General features: G+C 41.4%; 1 protein-coding gene across 2 annotated transcripts in view; it reads right to left on the reverse strand.

Moving 5' to 3' along the window:
• Nucleotides 1-1,788: 1,788 nt before the first annotated feature.
• Nucleotides 1,789-17,183, reverse strand: part of OXSR1 (oxidative stress responsive kinase 1) — a 93,855-nt gene continuing 78,460 nt past the window's right edge. Inside the window, exons 10-18 of one of the 2 annotated variants that reach the window (XM_069778276.1) lie at nt 16,744-16,809; nt 16,374-16,496; nt 12,188-12,223; nt 10,383-10,538; nt 7,775-7,848; nt 6,782-6,834; nt 6,321-6,389; nt 5,385-5,449; nt 1,789-4,465 (exon numbers count right to left, since the gene is read on the reverse strand). In XM_069778276.1, the coding sequence (XP_069634377.1) occupies nt 4,391-4,465; nt 5,385-5,449; nt 6,321-6,389; nt 6,782-6,834; nt 7,775-7,848; nt 10,383-10,538; nt 12,188-12,223; nt 16,374-16,496; nt 16,744-16,809 (717 nt within the window). In that variant the 3' untranslated portion in view covers nt 1,789-4,390. The remainder of the gene's footprint in view (nt 4,466-5,384; nt 5,450-6,320; nt 6,390-6,781; nt 6,835-7,774; nt 7,849-10,382; nt 10,539-12,187; nt 12,224-16,373; nt 16,497-16,743; nt 16,810-17,183) is intronic. The other variant, XM_069778277.1, reaches the window with a different exon arrangement.

Raw genomic sequence — 17,183 nt, forward strand, 5'->3', positions numbered from 1 at the left:
AATGGGAAACAAAACTGGGATATAATTCTCTGGGGCTTTTTAAGCAGGGTTTGACCAAATACTGGAAAGATTGCAAAGAAGTTGGCTTAGATGCAGAAGATGGGGTTCTGGAACCCAGAACGTCCCTTACCATCCCATGTCTTAAACTTGGAAGTTATATTCACCCAAGATAAAAGTTTTCTGGGTTTGGGAGTAAAGAGGAACACCTTAAGAAAAATAAAGAGCCAGAAAATGGCAAACTAAGCCCAAGAGCCTTAGAAAGGTGAATGGAAAAGTCAGCTTAGAAAGTGCCACCATCCAAGACCACAACTTTCTTTTTGTTTTGGTGGGGGTTTTTTGTTTGTTTTTAAGCAAGAACATGCATATGGGTGCATCCCAGCCAAAATGCCTGGGGAACATGCCTAGAACTGGACCATCCCTATCCCCTCGCAAAGGACACACACCTTGCCCTTGACAGTTCCTGAAGCTTTAGAGAAACTTCTCTGTTCCCACACTCTGAGCAGGAAGACCCCTTCTGCTTCTGTTAATGGAGACACCATGACCTCACTCAAACAAAACCCCACTAAGCTCTGGGTAAATGATGTCAACAAAGCTGTCAGAGTTTGAATGAACGGGGCACCTTAGGAACAGAAGCCATATATTAAGAGAAAATTTTCCAGGAGGACCTCCAGTGAGAAATACTAGGGGTTTTTTACTTCTGTGTTAACGTTTCCCTTCATTTCTGAAAACTTCCTTCCTTTGTGGAAGATGGGCAAGAAATATTGAAGGATATGAAGGAAAACTCTAGGGTTTCTCCAGTGCAGTGCTTCAGGGAATTGGCTTTCCAAGAAGCAGTCAGGCAGTCTGCTTGCAACCAGGCACTTCTCTTTTGCACAACATCAGATGACACTAAAAGGTTGTGGCCAAGGTTGCTGTTAAAGGATGACCACGACTAGGGAAAGCTGTCCAGACGCCCACTCAGTTTAACAGATATCGAATTGCAGCACTCGCAGTGACAAATCTATTGCCGCAACCATGGCAGTGGCTCAGTGCCAGGTCACAGAAGCGTTTTCAATCTCATTGCAAGAGGTTTACTGACAGTCTGCCAACAGCCTTGTCACCTGCACGCTTGGACAAGACCTTTCACTTCAGGCACCTCCTTGCTCTTGCAGCTCAAAGCATGACCACTGGCACACAAGTATGCTGCAGCAAGGGATACTGGTGCTTCCAGAGAGGAATGGCCTAGCTACAGCTAAGAGCTGTCAGGATGACGAGATGGCAACATGCCTGCGTTCTACCTCTCACCATCAGTGCATTTTCTTGAAGTCCTGGCTCCACTACAAAAGTAAAGGGAGAGATCTCAGGGGCACCTCTGGATCACAACTGCCCTGAAACCTCAAATTCAGAATGAAAAAGTATTGTGGACATGGAGAGGAGAGTTCATGCTCCAAACGCTTCTCAGGGTATAAATCATCCCACTTTAATACCAGCCTGCACCACCCTGAGGTGTTCCTGGATGGAGGAAGCTCATGCCCAGCTGCACAGGGCACGTAGAGCTTCGAGCAAACTTTTCAACCTGAGACAAGCCCTCAGGGTACAATCCTAATTGCCATCCTGGCTCCATTTCTGCACACAACTCCTGCAGAGCATCCTCACCCCTTCCCCACCAAGTCTTCCTGGGGTTTGTCAAACCTCCCACCTCCCCAGACAGAAATGCCCCAGGGGCTGCAGACACCCCTCAGACAAACCCCTTCCCCAAGATACACCATCCAACCCAATGACACGTAAACCACACACCAAACACGTGGCAATGGACAATTTGTTCTTTATTGATTAAAAATTAGAGACATGCAGTAAAATACAAAGTCCAAAAAAGGAAAAAAGCCTGAATATTTTACATCTTTCATTATAATCTACAATACACCAAAGTTGTGAAGAGGATCCGTTTTCATTAACAGAGCATTGTCCTTAGAAGTAGGAACTAAAAATTACCACCTGCTTCCAGGTTCAAATCAGAAATTTGCACAAAACCCAAATTCTTAATGACACTGGAAAACAGTTATGAACAGCATTGGCACTTACTGAACAACATCAGAAAAGACAGTTGTCTAGAACTGTAATAGCCCAGGTAAATATTTTGGATTGCTACCCAAAACATCTGGAGCTCTATAAAACAAAAAACATCAGTTTCTTCCTTACTTATTTTCTCCATTAAAGAACTACAGAGCCTTGGGTTAGTTTGAGCTCAAGCTCTTTAAGTCCTGGCTTTGGGAAGGTGGGGAATAACTTAATAAATAGATGCTGCATTGTTCCATTTGAGCAGTTCAAGTCCTACCTTTCTCAGCACCAGTACACAAATGAACAAGGAGGTCCCCATGGCATGCGGGCAGAAGGGAAAATAATACTGTACCAAGACTACTTTGTCTCTGTATCCTAAGGGTTTCCAAGACATCCATACCGACCGTAGGGTGACATGAAAATCAAGATGCCAGCCTGCTCTTCCCAAGCCAAGAAGCTTGATGGGGGACACTGTAGGGAGTGCTTTGTGTCAGACAACAGGAGAAAGTACCAGAGGTGTCACACACACGTGTATGCACACACTTGGCCAAACCCAGCCACCATCAACTCCCCGGTATCCGGCACCCACTCCCTGGGCTCTTTAGAGCTTCTGCTCAGCACCCTGGGATGCTCTCGCTCCAAAACCCTCTTTCTCCTCTCCCTCCCCTTCACACTCACCAGCCATGGGGCTGCAAATAGCCCATGGGGACATACCCAATATCCACCTATAGGCTAAAAGCAACAAGGGCGGTATAAAAAGAACATGCACAATTCAGGAAGCTTCCACAGCTGCTCATAGAGAACAATATATAAATACAGATTGTTCATCTGAAGACTTGGAAATAAAAAAAACGTCCTAATTGAACTCAGTCATTCTGCTTTAACACTCTGTTTCTGCATTGTGTGTGGCTGATGGAAACCAAACACGTTTCCATCTGTGTGTTAAATTACAGGCTTACAATTTCTGTGTAGAAAACACTCCAGAGCCAATAGCAGTTACAAAGGCCAACTGTGAAACAGTAGGAAAGAAAAAAAAAAATCAACACCATTTATTATTCACATATTGCATTACAAGTGTCTCTTATCAAACTCAGAGTATAATTTATATTATTCATGTAGAACCTCAAATTCAACACCACATAGAAATAAAAGCTAAATACGTGTGTGACAGGGTTTCGGTGACATCTTGATCAAACGTCGAGGCTTGGACCGACGAGAAGGCTGACGACCCAAGCCATTAGTGCAGGAGGGACACAGCCCGGTGCTCGCTTGCCCAGTACTACCACTCTACTGGCGATTCTTTATTGCTGTAAAACATGACAGGGATGGTTCCACGGGTACCAGTTTGCAAAGGACTGGGAAACACGTTGGGAGGACTCGCGCAGCCAGGCATAACAGACCGGGTTTCAGGAACAGTTCGAAGTGCATCTTTTCCAAACGCAGAGTGACACAGATCTCCTCTCCCTCTGACCACGAATATTTTGTTGATCGTCTGAAAGACCAGTTTCCAGGCAGCAACACCTCACTGGTCTGCTTCAAGAACAGACTACATCTAAGATGCGGAAATGAAAGACATTTTGAGGAAGGACTGCTTAATGTAAATTAAAAGGTTCAGCCCTCATGCCACGCCTGGCACTCATGTGGAGAGAACCAAAATGGTAAAAAATAAAATAAAATAAAATAAAATTAAGGCAGTTTACAAAGGGAAGCTGACTTCTAACACCTCAAAGTCAAGGAATTTCTCAGAAACACAAACATAAGGGAAGGCAGCTCTCCCTCCCGTGGGTTAAGACTTGGCTTGCTTTCTCAGGTGCAAGCATTCAAACCAACAGTTTTAAAAAACACAGAGGAAGAGAAGCGGATTTCTCAGCACTCCAGGTGACCCAAACAACATGTACATTGGTGTTTCAGATAGAAGGAGAAGCAGGTAAAGAACAAAAAAGATCCGTTCAGTATTAAAACTTGTGCAAAAATAGCAAGTGAAAAAAAATGAAACCACATGTAAGCAAACATTTAGGCAAGATCATCAGAGCAGTGGAACCCCCTGCTTCGTACTCAGTAGTATTTTTCTTTAAAGTAAGGCAATAATAAAATGAACATGCAGGCAATGACATGTTGGAACTGCATGTTTGAGATGACAGATACAAAAACATGAGAGTTGTTTACAAAAGGTGTAAACGCCATCGGTAATTTCAGGAAGGTTTGTGATCCTATTAAGGAAAATGTTAAAGCTTCTAGGAAGGGGGCTGTAGTTCAATTCTTTGGCAGTAGTGGTTTTTTTTTAGGCTAACAGAAGCATTACGAATATGCACATGTGGGTTCTCAGTTGGGAAACATCTCCTGGGACCATTGTTTAGCTGATGCTGAGTTGTGCAAATCCTATAAGTTTGCCATCATCAGGAATATCTGAGCCTTCCACACCAGATGCCTGAAACACAAGGAACAGAGATCCAAATAGCAACACGCATGCTCTACCCTCAGATACATACCATGCTACATAACACAAGGTGTACCAGATACAGTCTGGGGAGGGAGCAGTCACAGGACAGCTTTGCACTGTATTCAGCAGCTTACACTACCCGAAGTTAAAATTTAGCATGTTTTTTCTTTTTTTTTCTTTTTTTTTTTTTCTTTTTTTTGAAGCTAGGAAGGGCTGGGACTGAAGTTTTGCCAATGTGTGCCCTGACTAGGGCTACGTGCACTAACTGGGGCAAAGCAAGTGAAAACTCCTTCAGAAAGAGTCAAAAATAATGGCACTTACTGCTTCACTACCAATAAACTGGCTACACCTTCGTTTTGCCACTATAACTACCACAGAATTTCACCACCTCTGAACGATTCATCTGCCTTTCTTTCTCCTCTCCTAGTCTATCTTCTCTTAGTTTTTGCTCTCTTCTTCCCCCCCCCCCCCATCCCCTCCAATCACCTCTTCATTTCCTCCTCAGAGACAACATATCTGGACCCTCCCCATTCCTTCTATGAAAGGAGTCCGTGGCATTTCTTAAGCCACTTACCTGCCCTGAAGTACTCCTGCCCTTTCTGGGCAAGTGTACATTCCAAGCCCAGAAAATACCCTTTTGTAAGATTTTGATATGCTTATTAGCCAGGATAACGGAATGTTTGTATTAGCACATCATCTCATACTTATTTAACCCAGGTGCTGCTCAGAAGACACAAGCAAGGAGCCTGCATTGCCTACTGTTAGACAACCAGTAGGAAGCTTTGGGAAAAAGGGAGGATTTAGAGTGCATACATTAGATGCCTACAGTAGACATCACAGGCATCTATATGCAATGCCTTCTCTTTGCAAGTGACAACTTGTTCAATTAGGGAACAGGAATAAATACCAGTTTGAAAGTGACGGATCTGTTTGCTTGGGGCTCTTCCACAATTTTCTGCAAATTAGCTGCAACTGAAATCACACACACACACAAAGAAAATGGGCAAATATTAGGACAGGCTAGAGAAAAACATTAGACCTCTTTCTATTACTCAGCAAACTTAGAACTTTTTAAAATGATAAAAAAGTTTAGGTCTCAATGAGACTCAAATCTACTTAAATCTAAAGCTTTAAACTGTGAAAATGCTGTCACTTGTTACTATGCTTCTTTTTCAGAGGTAGATATTTTTTCCTGGATGTGGTGGAATTAGTAATAATAAACTGCCCAATTGCACCTGGAAATTCAGTTAATTTTGCACTAGCAGCCTTTCAAGATGTTGCAGCCTGTGTACAAGGAACAGTTTTGCTTGCTGTAGTTGAAATATGTAGGGAGTGCTGACAGTTTAAAAGTCTCACCTGCTGCACAGGAGGACACATTTATTTAGCGAACTAAATAACAGCTAGAGGTAGCTGTTCATACTCATACAACACGTGTACTTCACACTTCCTTCCCCAGCCCTACTTAAAACAAAAAAGCCTGGCTGATTCCAGTCCCAGACCTCTCTTGCGCAGGACCTGTGAGCAGTACAGGCTTGTGCAGCAATATAGCAATGCATATATGTCAGATGATAATGATTTAGCTAATGCATCAATTAGCCTTCATTTTGCATTACAAGGAACATTTGCTTCATAATGTTTCCAACTAGATCATATTCTTGTGGACTGAGGGTTGCCTAAATGTACTGGTACAGAACTGTCACCAGAATTAACAGCAGTTTTATAGAGCCACAGGGGTAGAGAACCAAGGCCACAGCAAACTCTCCTAATACCCACTAATCAGGTCATTTTAAACATGCAAAAAATGACTGAAATGGTTAGAGCAGAAAAAATAATATGTAATTACCTATTACCAGATCTCTGCCATCAACAAGACCTGCTGAAATGAGTTCTTGAGACACACCATCAGCAGTATCTGTTGGGGATAAACCCAAGAGCCAGTCATCACATAAGAGAAATTGCCAACTGATGAAGGCATCACATAGAAACCTAAAGGACCTTATACAAACCAAACAGCAAAAGCATTGTTTACACAAGACAGATATTAGGGTGTACACCAGGTGCAGTCAGACAGTTCTGAGCTATGCTGTCAAACCTGGAGCTGGAATTCAAAGGGCTGCACTTTGGTCATATCCACAAACAGTTTTACAAGCAAGGTCTTCTCAACAGCAGTGCTCCAAGCCCTTTAGGAAGGCACTGTGGACACACTCATACAGGGTTTCCATACACACAACTGCACAACACCAAACACAAAACATCCCCTTTACCAAAACCACCTTCACACACTGGAATTTCCCACCAGCTCACCTCTCCCTGGGGTAAATTCAAATCGAATATCATTGAGCTCCTTTTTTGAATTCCTGTGGAAAGAAGAGAATTTTATATAGAAGAGACCATTTCATTGCACTGATAGGTGCCCCCAAAAAAGTGCTGTCATTAACTAATCAGTCTGTGAAGTGAATTCATTGCACCCTTCCCCTCAAAGGGCAGAAACTAATCATTTGGGTGTGCATCTGGAAGCAGGGCTCTTGGCACAGTCTGCCTCTCAACTTGGCAGAGCCCAAGTGGGCTGAAGTCCAGGATAAGCGAGTACCACCTCTCTGGTATAAGGCCACACTGTTCCACTGTCTCAGGAACTCGTATCTATCAGCAGATATATCCTTGGAGCACATCTTTCAGAGGAAGGAAACACTCACTGACAGCAGATATACACACATTATGGAGTGTCCAGGTATGACTAGGAGGTGATGCTCAGAAGTCCCCATCCAATGCCTATGAACAACCAAGATGCCTACGGAGCTGAGAGGCAGGTTCCTTATGAGAAATGTCAATATGTGTAATGATAGTAGAATGTGCTAACAATCCTTTTTCTATCTATTTCTAGGAACGTAGACCAGAATCCATGCCTAAAAACTCTTCACTCTCAGAACTGGCTGAAGTCTGAAGTTGTGCCTGAATAGTAAGATGGTCCATCCCAAGGCTGGAACCTCTGGATCCCTGATCCCCTTTAGGGAACCCAGCTAATTTCTCCTTCCCACCCCGTTAGAGTTTAGGAATATTTATACAATTATCAAAATGTCTTTGAATCTACAGCTCTTGCCAAACCAAAGTAGTGGATGAGAGAAACTCCGTTTCTAAGTCCCAGTTTTGGAAGAGCGGTTGAAATCCAAGCTGACAAACAACTTATAACCACGACCCTTTTAACTAAAAGGCAGATGGCAAGATGCACTACAGCAGTCTTCCAGTGTCCCTCTCTACAAAGGCTTGCTTTCACAGAACAGGTCAGTTTTGTGTCCTTACCTTAACCTTAGTACAAGGCTGATAGGGACTTTCGTATCTTCCTGTACCGGAGCTGCAGCAGGGGCAGGTGGGGCCTGCAATAAGATTACATCATTTTAAAGCAGATTAGCACTTCCTTTCTCCGGTTTTAAAACTAGAGATAACCTTGATCAACTATAAATACAAATAAAAGTTTAACTCATCACTGGAATCATGATACTACAGTGAAAAAGAAGACAGACTAATGAAACAGGAGAACTTCACGCTTAAATAGTAACCCAGGAGGTTCTCTCTGCAATTGTCTTGAAAAGAGGAAAAGCTACACAACTTTAAGAAATGTCAAAATGTCAGGAGACTTCAAAAGTGCTAAATGTACAAAGACTGCTTGCTTTGCATCAAAACTTAAGGTTTTGGGGCATTCATGACAGTCTCAAGACCTCCTGTGTTTTAATCCCTGCCCCAAACATCTGATTTAAAAACCTGATACAATTGTAAAGAGTAGCTAGGAAATAATTTAATTGGCAGATTAGCATATACTCTCAGTTACTTTTTTGTGAAATCAAAGGCAAAAAGCATCTAGCAGCAATTTTATAGCTGCCTATTTTCACTTCTAAATTACTTCCGAGTAATTACTGGAACATGTAAACAAAGCATCTTATACTGGTCAGCAGCAGATTTCCAGTAGGAAAGATCCAGGAGGTGTCCATCTTTATAGTACTTGTGATACTTCCAGTAAAGGGCTAATTGTTAATCAATCTCCACCAAAAAAAACCCAAACAAAACAGAGAAAGGTCAGTCACTCTTTCACTGCACGTCATCTGTACTGCACATGTTGAGGCAGGGATTTTAAATCTGCAGTAACAAGACACACACAACGCTAGGCTGATAATTTAAGCCTAGAAGTCTTGACCAAGTTTTTTCATTTAGATCACTTGCTTTTTCATGAGAGAAAAAAAAAATAACCCTTTGTTTAAGACTAGTATTTTACTCCATCTGTTGGTGCTCTTGTGCCAGCAATGCAGCTCAGGGCTTCTGATCACAATCTTGTTTCTGCTGAAGCTGAAAGCTTTACCAGGTCAGTGAAAACAAACAAGGGTTCATAGAGAAGCCCAGAGGTCTGCAAAACAGTAACCAACGAGCTACAAGAGCCAGAGGAGAGCTACAAAGAATAACACACTGATACAAATAGCTATAAAGAAGGACATACTGACACAAAGAGCTATAAAGAACAACACACTGACACAAAGGCATGAAGTTCACCTTAGGACAAGCTACCAACAAATAAGCTATTGGGCACTAGTGGCAGGGAGCAAGACACTCTGCTAGTGCAAATCAAAACACTTTCACTGAGACCAACACTGCTACATCATTTTACCAAACTGAGAGTCCTGGCCTTCACTGCTGCTGGTGTTTCAACTGCTGCATAAAATTCAGGGATTAAACACTGGCCCTTTTTCAAGAGATTTGAAGGGCTTTGATTTAAGCATTAAAGCTACTTTTAATGTAGCCAAGAATATGTCAGACCCCAACTCCACTATTTTTCTTTAATGACTAATGCACTGTCTTTAACAGTTTTGTAAACAGGAACATGAGCTGTCTGCAGTGAAGTGATATACGTATCTTTCTACGTTCTTTACAATAAAAATAATGAAACATTTCTAGGAAGGACTAAGTCTAAGAGCTATTTTTCTGACCAACACTGCCAAGTCTCTTCCCCTTGGATCTGCCAAAGGGTGATGGTAGCTTGGCCCCCTCCAATAGTGACAACCTCTCCCCACCAATGAATATGAACATTAGTGTCTGTTTTTTAAAAGAGGTACCATCATTCAGGAGTCTGGCAAACTCTGCAATGCTTTACTCCAGCAAACCACAAGACATGTTCCAAGTGTCTGAGTAATGATTTGGGTTGGCCATTTTTCTCTTTTTAACACAAGTCAGAGCTTTTTCTTGACTTTGCTATGCCTGCCTATCTGATGTATATCCTACACTTTGGGGTGATGCAGCTAAGAATTAAACACAAACTTGTCAAGTTTTCACATTCCCTGTACTTCCCCTCAAAGGTCCATTTTCCCCCTCTCTGCTTGAAATGGAAGTGTTTGAAAGCACCACAAAGTTCAGAGCTTCCCAAAGATGCAGTTTCTCCGCATTTTTTGACTGCTACGAGGACCATTTTAACCTAGGCTTTATGTCTCTCTTCTGAAGTCTGGAGAACTTGCATGTTCTAGTTTCTTCCTCTGACTTTTCTCTCCACTCTTATCCCAGAGATGCCAGTGATGCCGAGACACACATTCAGAGCCTGTTCATGCTGCACCTTAAATACCAGGAACAAGCAGCTGCCAATTGAGTAAGACTCTCCTTTTTTCTTACCTTTAACTTTGCCTCAAGCCAGAGTCCACTCTCTAAACAGCATAAAAAGTCACTGCTCACCCACAGCGTAAGAATGAAAAACTATCACACCCACATTGACTGTCTTCCTTTTACAAGCCACCAGGCCAACTGTCACTTCTGCATAAGCAGCAGCACTAAATCAATTCCAGGCAATTTCATGGCTTCAGATCATTTTAGCATGTCTGGAATAGAACAGCTAAGGGCAAAGCTGAAAGCTGGTATGAAGGGTTTCTGATCTTACCTGGGCTGCTGCTGGGGCTGCTGGAGGAGCCTGACTAGGTGGAGGTACAGCAGTTTGAGGTTGTGCAGGTACTTGTCCTGCAGCCTGAGGTAGTTGAGTAGGTGCCTGTGCTGGAGCACTGAGTGAAGGACCTGGAGGCTCAGCTGATGGGAATAGCTGCAAGCAAAAAAAGCATTTTAATGAGAAAAGGAACTCAAGAGTTATGACTCAAGCACCAGCTTTCCAAAAAGTGCTTGTTTGCCACATAAATCACTTCAAGAACTTCAACACCAAGGGCATTTCCAGGCCTCCAGGACACTAACACTGATCCTAAGTTGGTGTTCAAGGGGTTTAATGTTTTCTTTTGTCCAGGGAGCCCTTCTGCCCTGATATTTGCAAGTTCTACTCACCAGTAAAGAAGGATAAGAAGCCAAGATAGCAGCATGACTGTGGATGTTGGACAAAAATACACTCTACAGCTAGCAAGGCTGGATGCATACAGATCATATTCTAGCTGGATGAGAGAGCCCTATCCTTTATTTCCTCCCCTTCCCGGAATCAGAGTCCTACTTATATTTCCAAGCAGCCATGCAGCCACAGCAGAACAACTCTGCTTTGACTGAGGCTGTGTTCTCTGAAAGGAACCACATCAAAGCATTAAGATAACTATCAATAATTTCTCCATTTGTAAAACAAGTGTCAGAGTCAGAGCTATCTGGATATTCAACTGAAAAGTGAATTCAGATCTTAAGTTCTTCAAACCACACAAGACAAGACTGTTTAGGATTGGACTTAAAGCTAGACCCCTGCAAAAAAAAAAATCATATGCAATTAATTTGAGGGTGAGGGAAAATAGCTAAATGAAAGTTTAACCTTTTTTACCTCTTGTATTATTCAGAACAAAGAAACTGATTTTGGCATGGTAGCCAAAGAACTGTAAGCTTGATGGCACTTCTTCAGTGTGCCCTCCAACTTACTCCACTAAGTTGTAGGAAATATAAATCACCTTGAATATTGAAAACCTGCGCAGAAGACCTCCAAATCACAATATACATTAAGGGATGTATCACAGTGGGGAAATTAATCCCAAAGGGATTCTGGTTTTCAGCTTTTCCTTTGAATTTAGAGTTTATGTCAAATTACAGTGCCAGAACTGCAGTCTTTCTTAAGATCTCGCTTTCTAATCAATCCTTGGAAACAGATGAAGGAAGAACAGGACAGACTAACCCAAGACTAATTTCTAGGAGACAGCTCTGTTTATCTTTCCACACAGATAGGGAAAACAAAGACATAACACAGTCTTTAGAAGATAAGAAGTCTCTATCACAGAAAGATAAGATATACTAATATTCCTAATGTAAGAAACACAGGACAGATCTGAAGGCGGATTATAAATTACAACTGAAGTTTTGTTTGCTATCAAATACTACTACAGATTTATTTCACAATTCTGAGCATAGGTTCCAAAACAGTGAATTAGACTATGCAAAACACAAATCTTAAAGCTGTGTTTTGTTGGGTGTTTTTTTAAAGAGGAAATCGGAACACCATTGTTTTGCTTAGAATATTTTTGTGACTATTTCATTATCTTACAACATACAGACTTTTACCATAGCAAGTAAAGCTGAAAAGATACACACCAAACTTACCTCAGGAAGACCTCTTGGCATTACACAGTGATTCCTTTTATAGGGAGGTTTTCAAGCAGAGCACAGCTAGATACTAGTTTCTACTTCACACAATATTCTTTTCAAAGGCTAATAAAAACTTGTTCCTTGAAAAAACAGCAATAACTAGGGCTCATCATTTTGGGAATTATAACTTACCTCAGAATTCTGTACAGGTTCTTTCACTCTGGGAGACTGAAAAACAGAGAAAAAGCTGTCATTGCCTAGACAAAAGTGAAACTTATTGACTAGAAGGATTTGTCAGAACCATACTGAACATATGAAATCTACATAATTAAGTTACATATATGTATTAAGATGCATAATAAAAGGGACATCACACAATTTGTTGGCAACCTAATCATATCATACCACCCAGAAACACACAGCCATGTTTCAGAACTTGCAGTTGATATTTACACAGTGGCATACAATACCCTAAGCTGCTATCATTGTTAACCATTAGCAAAAGCCAGTACTCTTGAAGATCATTCAGACTGGATCAAATTACTTGCGCACCAAGATGGTAGAACCCATTTTAAGCTACTGAAGTCTTGCAGAAAAAGATAAGCCACACAAAATCTGCCTTGCAGAATTCTGCTAGGAAACAAACCTCCTTTGTATACTTAGGGTACTAGTTTGCAAACCAACTTGCTTAAACCACGCAAAACCTGGGGGGCGGGGGGTGGGGTGAAATCAGCCTTGCTTGTGCTGCTTTATAGAAAAAAAATCTCTCGCCAGCTCTCCTTGCCCTTGGACACTGCATTATGCTATGCTCTCTGTGAGAGAATGCAGAAAACTGACATCTGTACACAAGTTCAGCAGTGAAACAAAGAGATCATGGAATGGAGGGGAAAGTGCAGTCAAAGTAATGCAACCAATCTTTGCTTATCAGTAAAACAAAGATAACATGCATTAGCTATTTCACATGAGCAGGAAGGAATTGCCAAGTACTCCTGGAAAGCCCTGCAATTAAGAGAGCCTGCAGCTCTGACTTCTAACAGGTCCAATTACTATGTGGATATAGACAGGTGAGATGGCTTGGTCCATGCTGGGATTAATAAAATAGATGTTCCTTCTCCATATAATGGTCTAAAAGACAGGTTGCAATTAGGACAGTACAAGTCTCATCATGGAACTACCCTGAGCCAGCTTATGCACTAACCAATGCCACTACCTTAACAAATGCAGATCAGAGCATTTTGTAACGTATGACCCAGAGGCTTCTCATGAGAGAAGGTTAAAGAGTCTTACTCTCAGAACTGCAAGTTGCAATAAGCCCTCTGGACAGGAGGAGAAGGAACAGTTCATTCACAATGACTATGTGCAGACAGTGTCAGGAAAAAAGTCATGCAGCTGGAAAGGTAAAGCCTGAAATCCATCTCAACATGCTGAGCCTTCCCTTGACAGTTACCAGCCAACATGAAAAATGTGGTATTGCTTCCAGAGATAAACAGCCATGCTCCACATCTGCAGGCCACAGCTGCCGCGCTGTTCTTTCAGGCACAAAGCTCATATCCAAGAGTACCTGGATGCTTCAAGGAATAACTCAAAAGAAACTTGTCTGAAAGATCACAGTGTGCTAGACACTGTACAGGCAAGTATGGAAACACTGGCCCTGCCCCACAGCTAACAACTAACCCAGATAAATGGCAAACGGAGGTAAACTAAGGAAAAACATAGACAGAAAGGAAACAGGACAAACATTAAAAAACATTTACCTAATTAAGGCACGAATAGGATGACTCTGGGTATGTGCTGAAATATATTAGTTCTAACTTATTTTTCCTTGTGTAATCAGAGATGATGTGAGTAACCAGTGAAATGTGACCACACAGCATGCCACTGCATGGATTTATTGAGTAATGGAAGGTGATTGATTTAAGAACCCATATAGCACAATTGCTTTAATTTGAATTCCAGGTTTTAAATGCAGAGAGGAAAGAAGTTCAGTGAGTCTTTATATCCAGAAGGTAATGTTGAGCCACCAAGTCACCATATTCAATGAATTGAACAGATATTTCTGGCTCTGTTTATAATAAATATTTGTCTGCTTCCAAGTGCAGTCCTAGCAAGAGACTCGTATAATACACATTTGTACACATTAAATTCAACCTATTTTTTCTGTAAAGTGGAGACAAGCAAAAAAATACAAACTTTTCATTTATGTAGGTGCTTTTATGCAGGTTAATACTTAAGCATTTTAGCAAATTAAGTCAATCTGCAAGGCATACTTTTACTTTAAGGCTGACAGCAATAAAATGCAGATACAGACAAATCATAGAATCACAGAATGGTTTGGGTTGGAAAGAACATTTAATGATCATCTACTCCACCCCCACTGCAACGGGCAAGAATAAAAAGTGACACTTAGCTAACATAAGTTATCCTATCCTATCCTACTACTTGGTTAGAATCGCAAAGGAATTACAAACAGGTGGGATTTATACCCTGTGTTTGAAATATGGCCAAAACCACAGGATAAACACTACTCCTCAATAACACCACCATATTCGTGCCAAACACTGGCAGTCTGGATACCTTTTCAAGTAGTCTTAAGATGTGTATCAAACACAAGAGGCGCACAGTCGTTCATATCCTTTTACCTTTGGGTTGAAGAAAATGACTCAAAAGCTGTGCGGAGGAAAGCCACCCAGGGCAGGATTCAAGTACCTAGGCAGACACGTAGCAAGGTCTAAGATGCCATGGTGCCCTTCCATGGTCTCCCAAAGTTCTGTGTTGTATCTACACAGGGTGCCTCCAAAACAGCAATATACATCTACATTTAGGTAACTGAATTGAGACCTACTGCTCGAACACCCATCCTAAAGGTTTCTTGAATGGGAGACCTAGAAGTAAAGGCCAAGCACAGCCCAAATTAGACTGACCAGAACACAGACAGCAGTACAAGAAAATATGCCAAAGCTCCAAGAAAAAAAAAAAAAAAGAAAAAAAAAGAAAACTGGCTTGAAAAGGAGCTTGTAAACATATGCAGAAAAAAGCAGATTGACACACAAGAAGAATGAAACAAGTTAGTACTGTTCAAAACACAGTAAACACTGTTAAGTCATAGTACGCTGAGCTTAGAGACAAGATAGAACAAGTTCTAAGTAATCTCTGAAATAGAGTTAGGGTCTTTTACAATATTGCCACCTAAAATTTGACTGTATTTTAACCTACAAAAGGAATTTAGAAGTTTTCAGTTCATAAAGCATCAAGAATTTCAGTAGTAGCCACCTGGTACCAATAGATCCTCTTTGACCTTGTAATACGAAGCTGGATATAGTAAGCTCTTTAAAAAGTCACAACAGTTGTTGCCACAAAGTATGGAATTACTATATCAATAGTTGCCTTTAAAATCCCAAGCATTTGAAAGGAAGAAAAATCTTGCATTTAACATTTAAGTGTCTATACAGAACACCAGTAGAAGGAAGACCGATGAAAGAGAAATGAGAGAAGTTAAAGTTGTAAAGTGATAAATGCTTCAAACCAATACTGCTTTTTCTCCCTTTCATACTGAAAAGCTTCCTCTAAAAATCCTTCACTGCCTCACTAATTCAATTACAGAATGATTAAAACACAGTCCGCTTCAAGCTACCTGCTGTAGTGAAAAGAGAACAGGTAAGCCATTACAGTCAAAATCCACACTGCTGACTACCAGGGGAAGACAATCTGGAAATTTATTGTAATCTTTTAGCTGATCATTATGCATTACTCCTCTCTGTTTCTGAGGGTTAGTCTGGGTTTGGGGTTTTTGCGTATGTGTTGGGAGAGAGGAAAGTATTGGTTTTTGGAGCGTTTTTCAAGTGCTAGACTCCTTGCGACTTCAGGGATGCCTTAACATTTTCTACTAGACTAATCGATTTTAGCGTAACTGAGGGGACAGAACAAGGCCCTGTGTGTTTCAGGTTTCAGCCATAAGCACAGGCCCTATTGATTTCAACTCCATCCTGGAGAGGGCAGTAGGACAAAACCTCTCCTGACACTTCCAGAAGAAAGCATCTCAAACAGTCAGCACCCTTAAAAACAAAGAGAATATCCTAGCTCAAGTGAATTAGTATGCTGAACTGGAAGCAGACCATCTGAATTCATGTTCCCAATTATGCTCAACATCCCTGAATGAGACCAGCTGTGCCCTAGAATGACGACAGAAGAGAGATCAATACAATTTCTTCAACCTTCAGTCTGCTTTCTCTGGTTTGGCTACAAACTCGAGGGCAGGGATTATAACTTACTGTGTATCATACTTAAAAAACAAGGCCACATGCTTCCCAGGGATATTTAGATATACCACAGTTAGAAAACAAAACAGAGACAGTAGAGCTACCAGAGTTTGAGGACCCACCCTGAGCTGTGAAATTGCTGCTCTGCCTTCCTCACTTTCTTCATCTAGTTCATCATCACTCCATTCCCAGCCACCATCTTCAGTCTTATGAAGACGTCCGCTGGAACCTGGAACTCTCCGGACCTGCTCAGCACAAAGACAGAGAACTAGTATGTCAAGCAGACAGTTTCTACAGTTTATCTTTTTTAGGAGAAACAGCACAAGAGCATCTTCAGGTTGCATCACCTACCAGGGTGCTTGAGTATTTTATTGAAATGTGTAGCTCTGTATCCAGAAAATGCCATACTACAGTAATTATCATTAAAAATATGAACACAAGCATAAAAAACCTAGTACAACTAACAGGAAGAGCCCATGAGGTTTTCAGTACCTTTTTGGATCTTTCGGTGATTGTTGGTGCTCTCTGCAACATCTTCTCTTGTAAAAACTCTTTATTCTGCAAAAGAAGAAATACCAAACATTTGCATTGCTGAAAATGCCCTTTGATTCCTTCAGTGCCTCTGATAAAGAAACTGTTAAGCTATTTCTAGCAGATAGTGTTTTACATGTTTCATCCCCATTCTCCGAAAGATATTAACCGCTTTCTTCCTTTGCACTACAGTATATGATGTTTCATCCTAAATACCTTTTCAGTTAGTGGTGGCACTTTCCCTATGCAAGGGGATATGGAATTAACAATCAAAGAGTTGTATACTGTTCTGTCTGATTTACTGGGGAACGTACTTATTACAGTGCAGCATCTGACACCCTGCTGAGACATTTGGCATTCTTCCATTCGCAGATACTACACCACCTGGATCCAGCCCCTTT

The sequence above is a fragment of the Haliaeetus albicilla genome, chromosome 2, assembly GCF_947461875.1.
Source record: "Haliaeetus albicilla chromosome 2, bHalAlb1.1, whole genome shotgun sequence".
Taxonomy (NCBI): Eukaryota; Metazoa; Chordata; class Aves; order Accipitriformes; family Accipitridae; genus Haliaeetus; species Haliaeetus albicilla.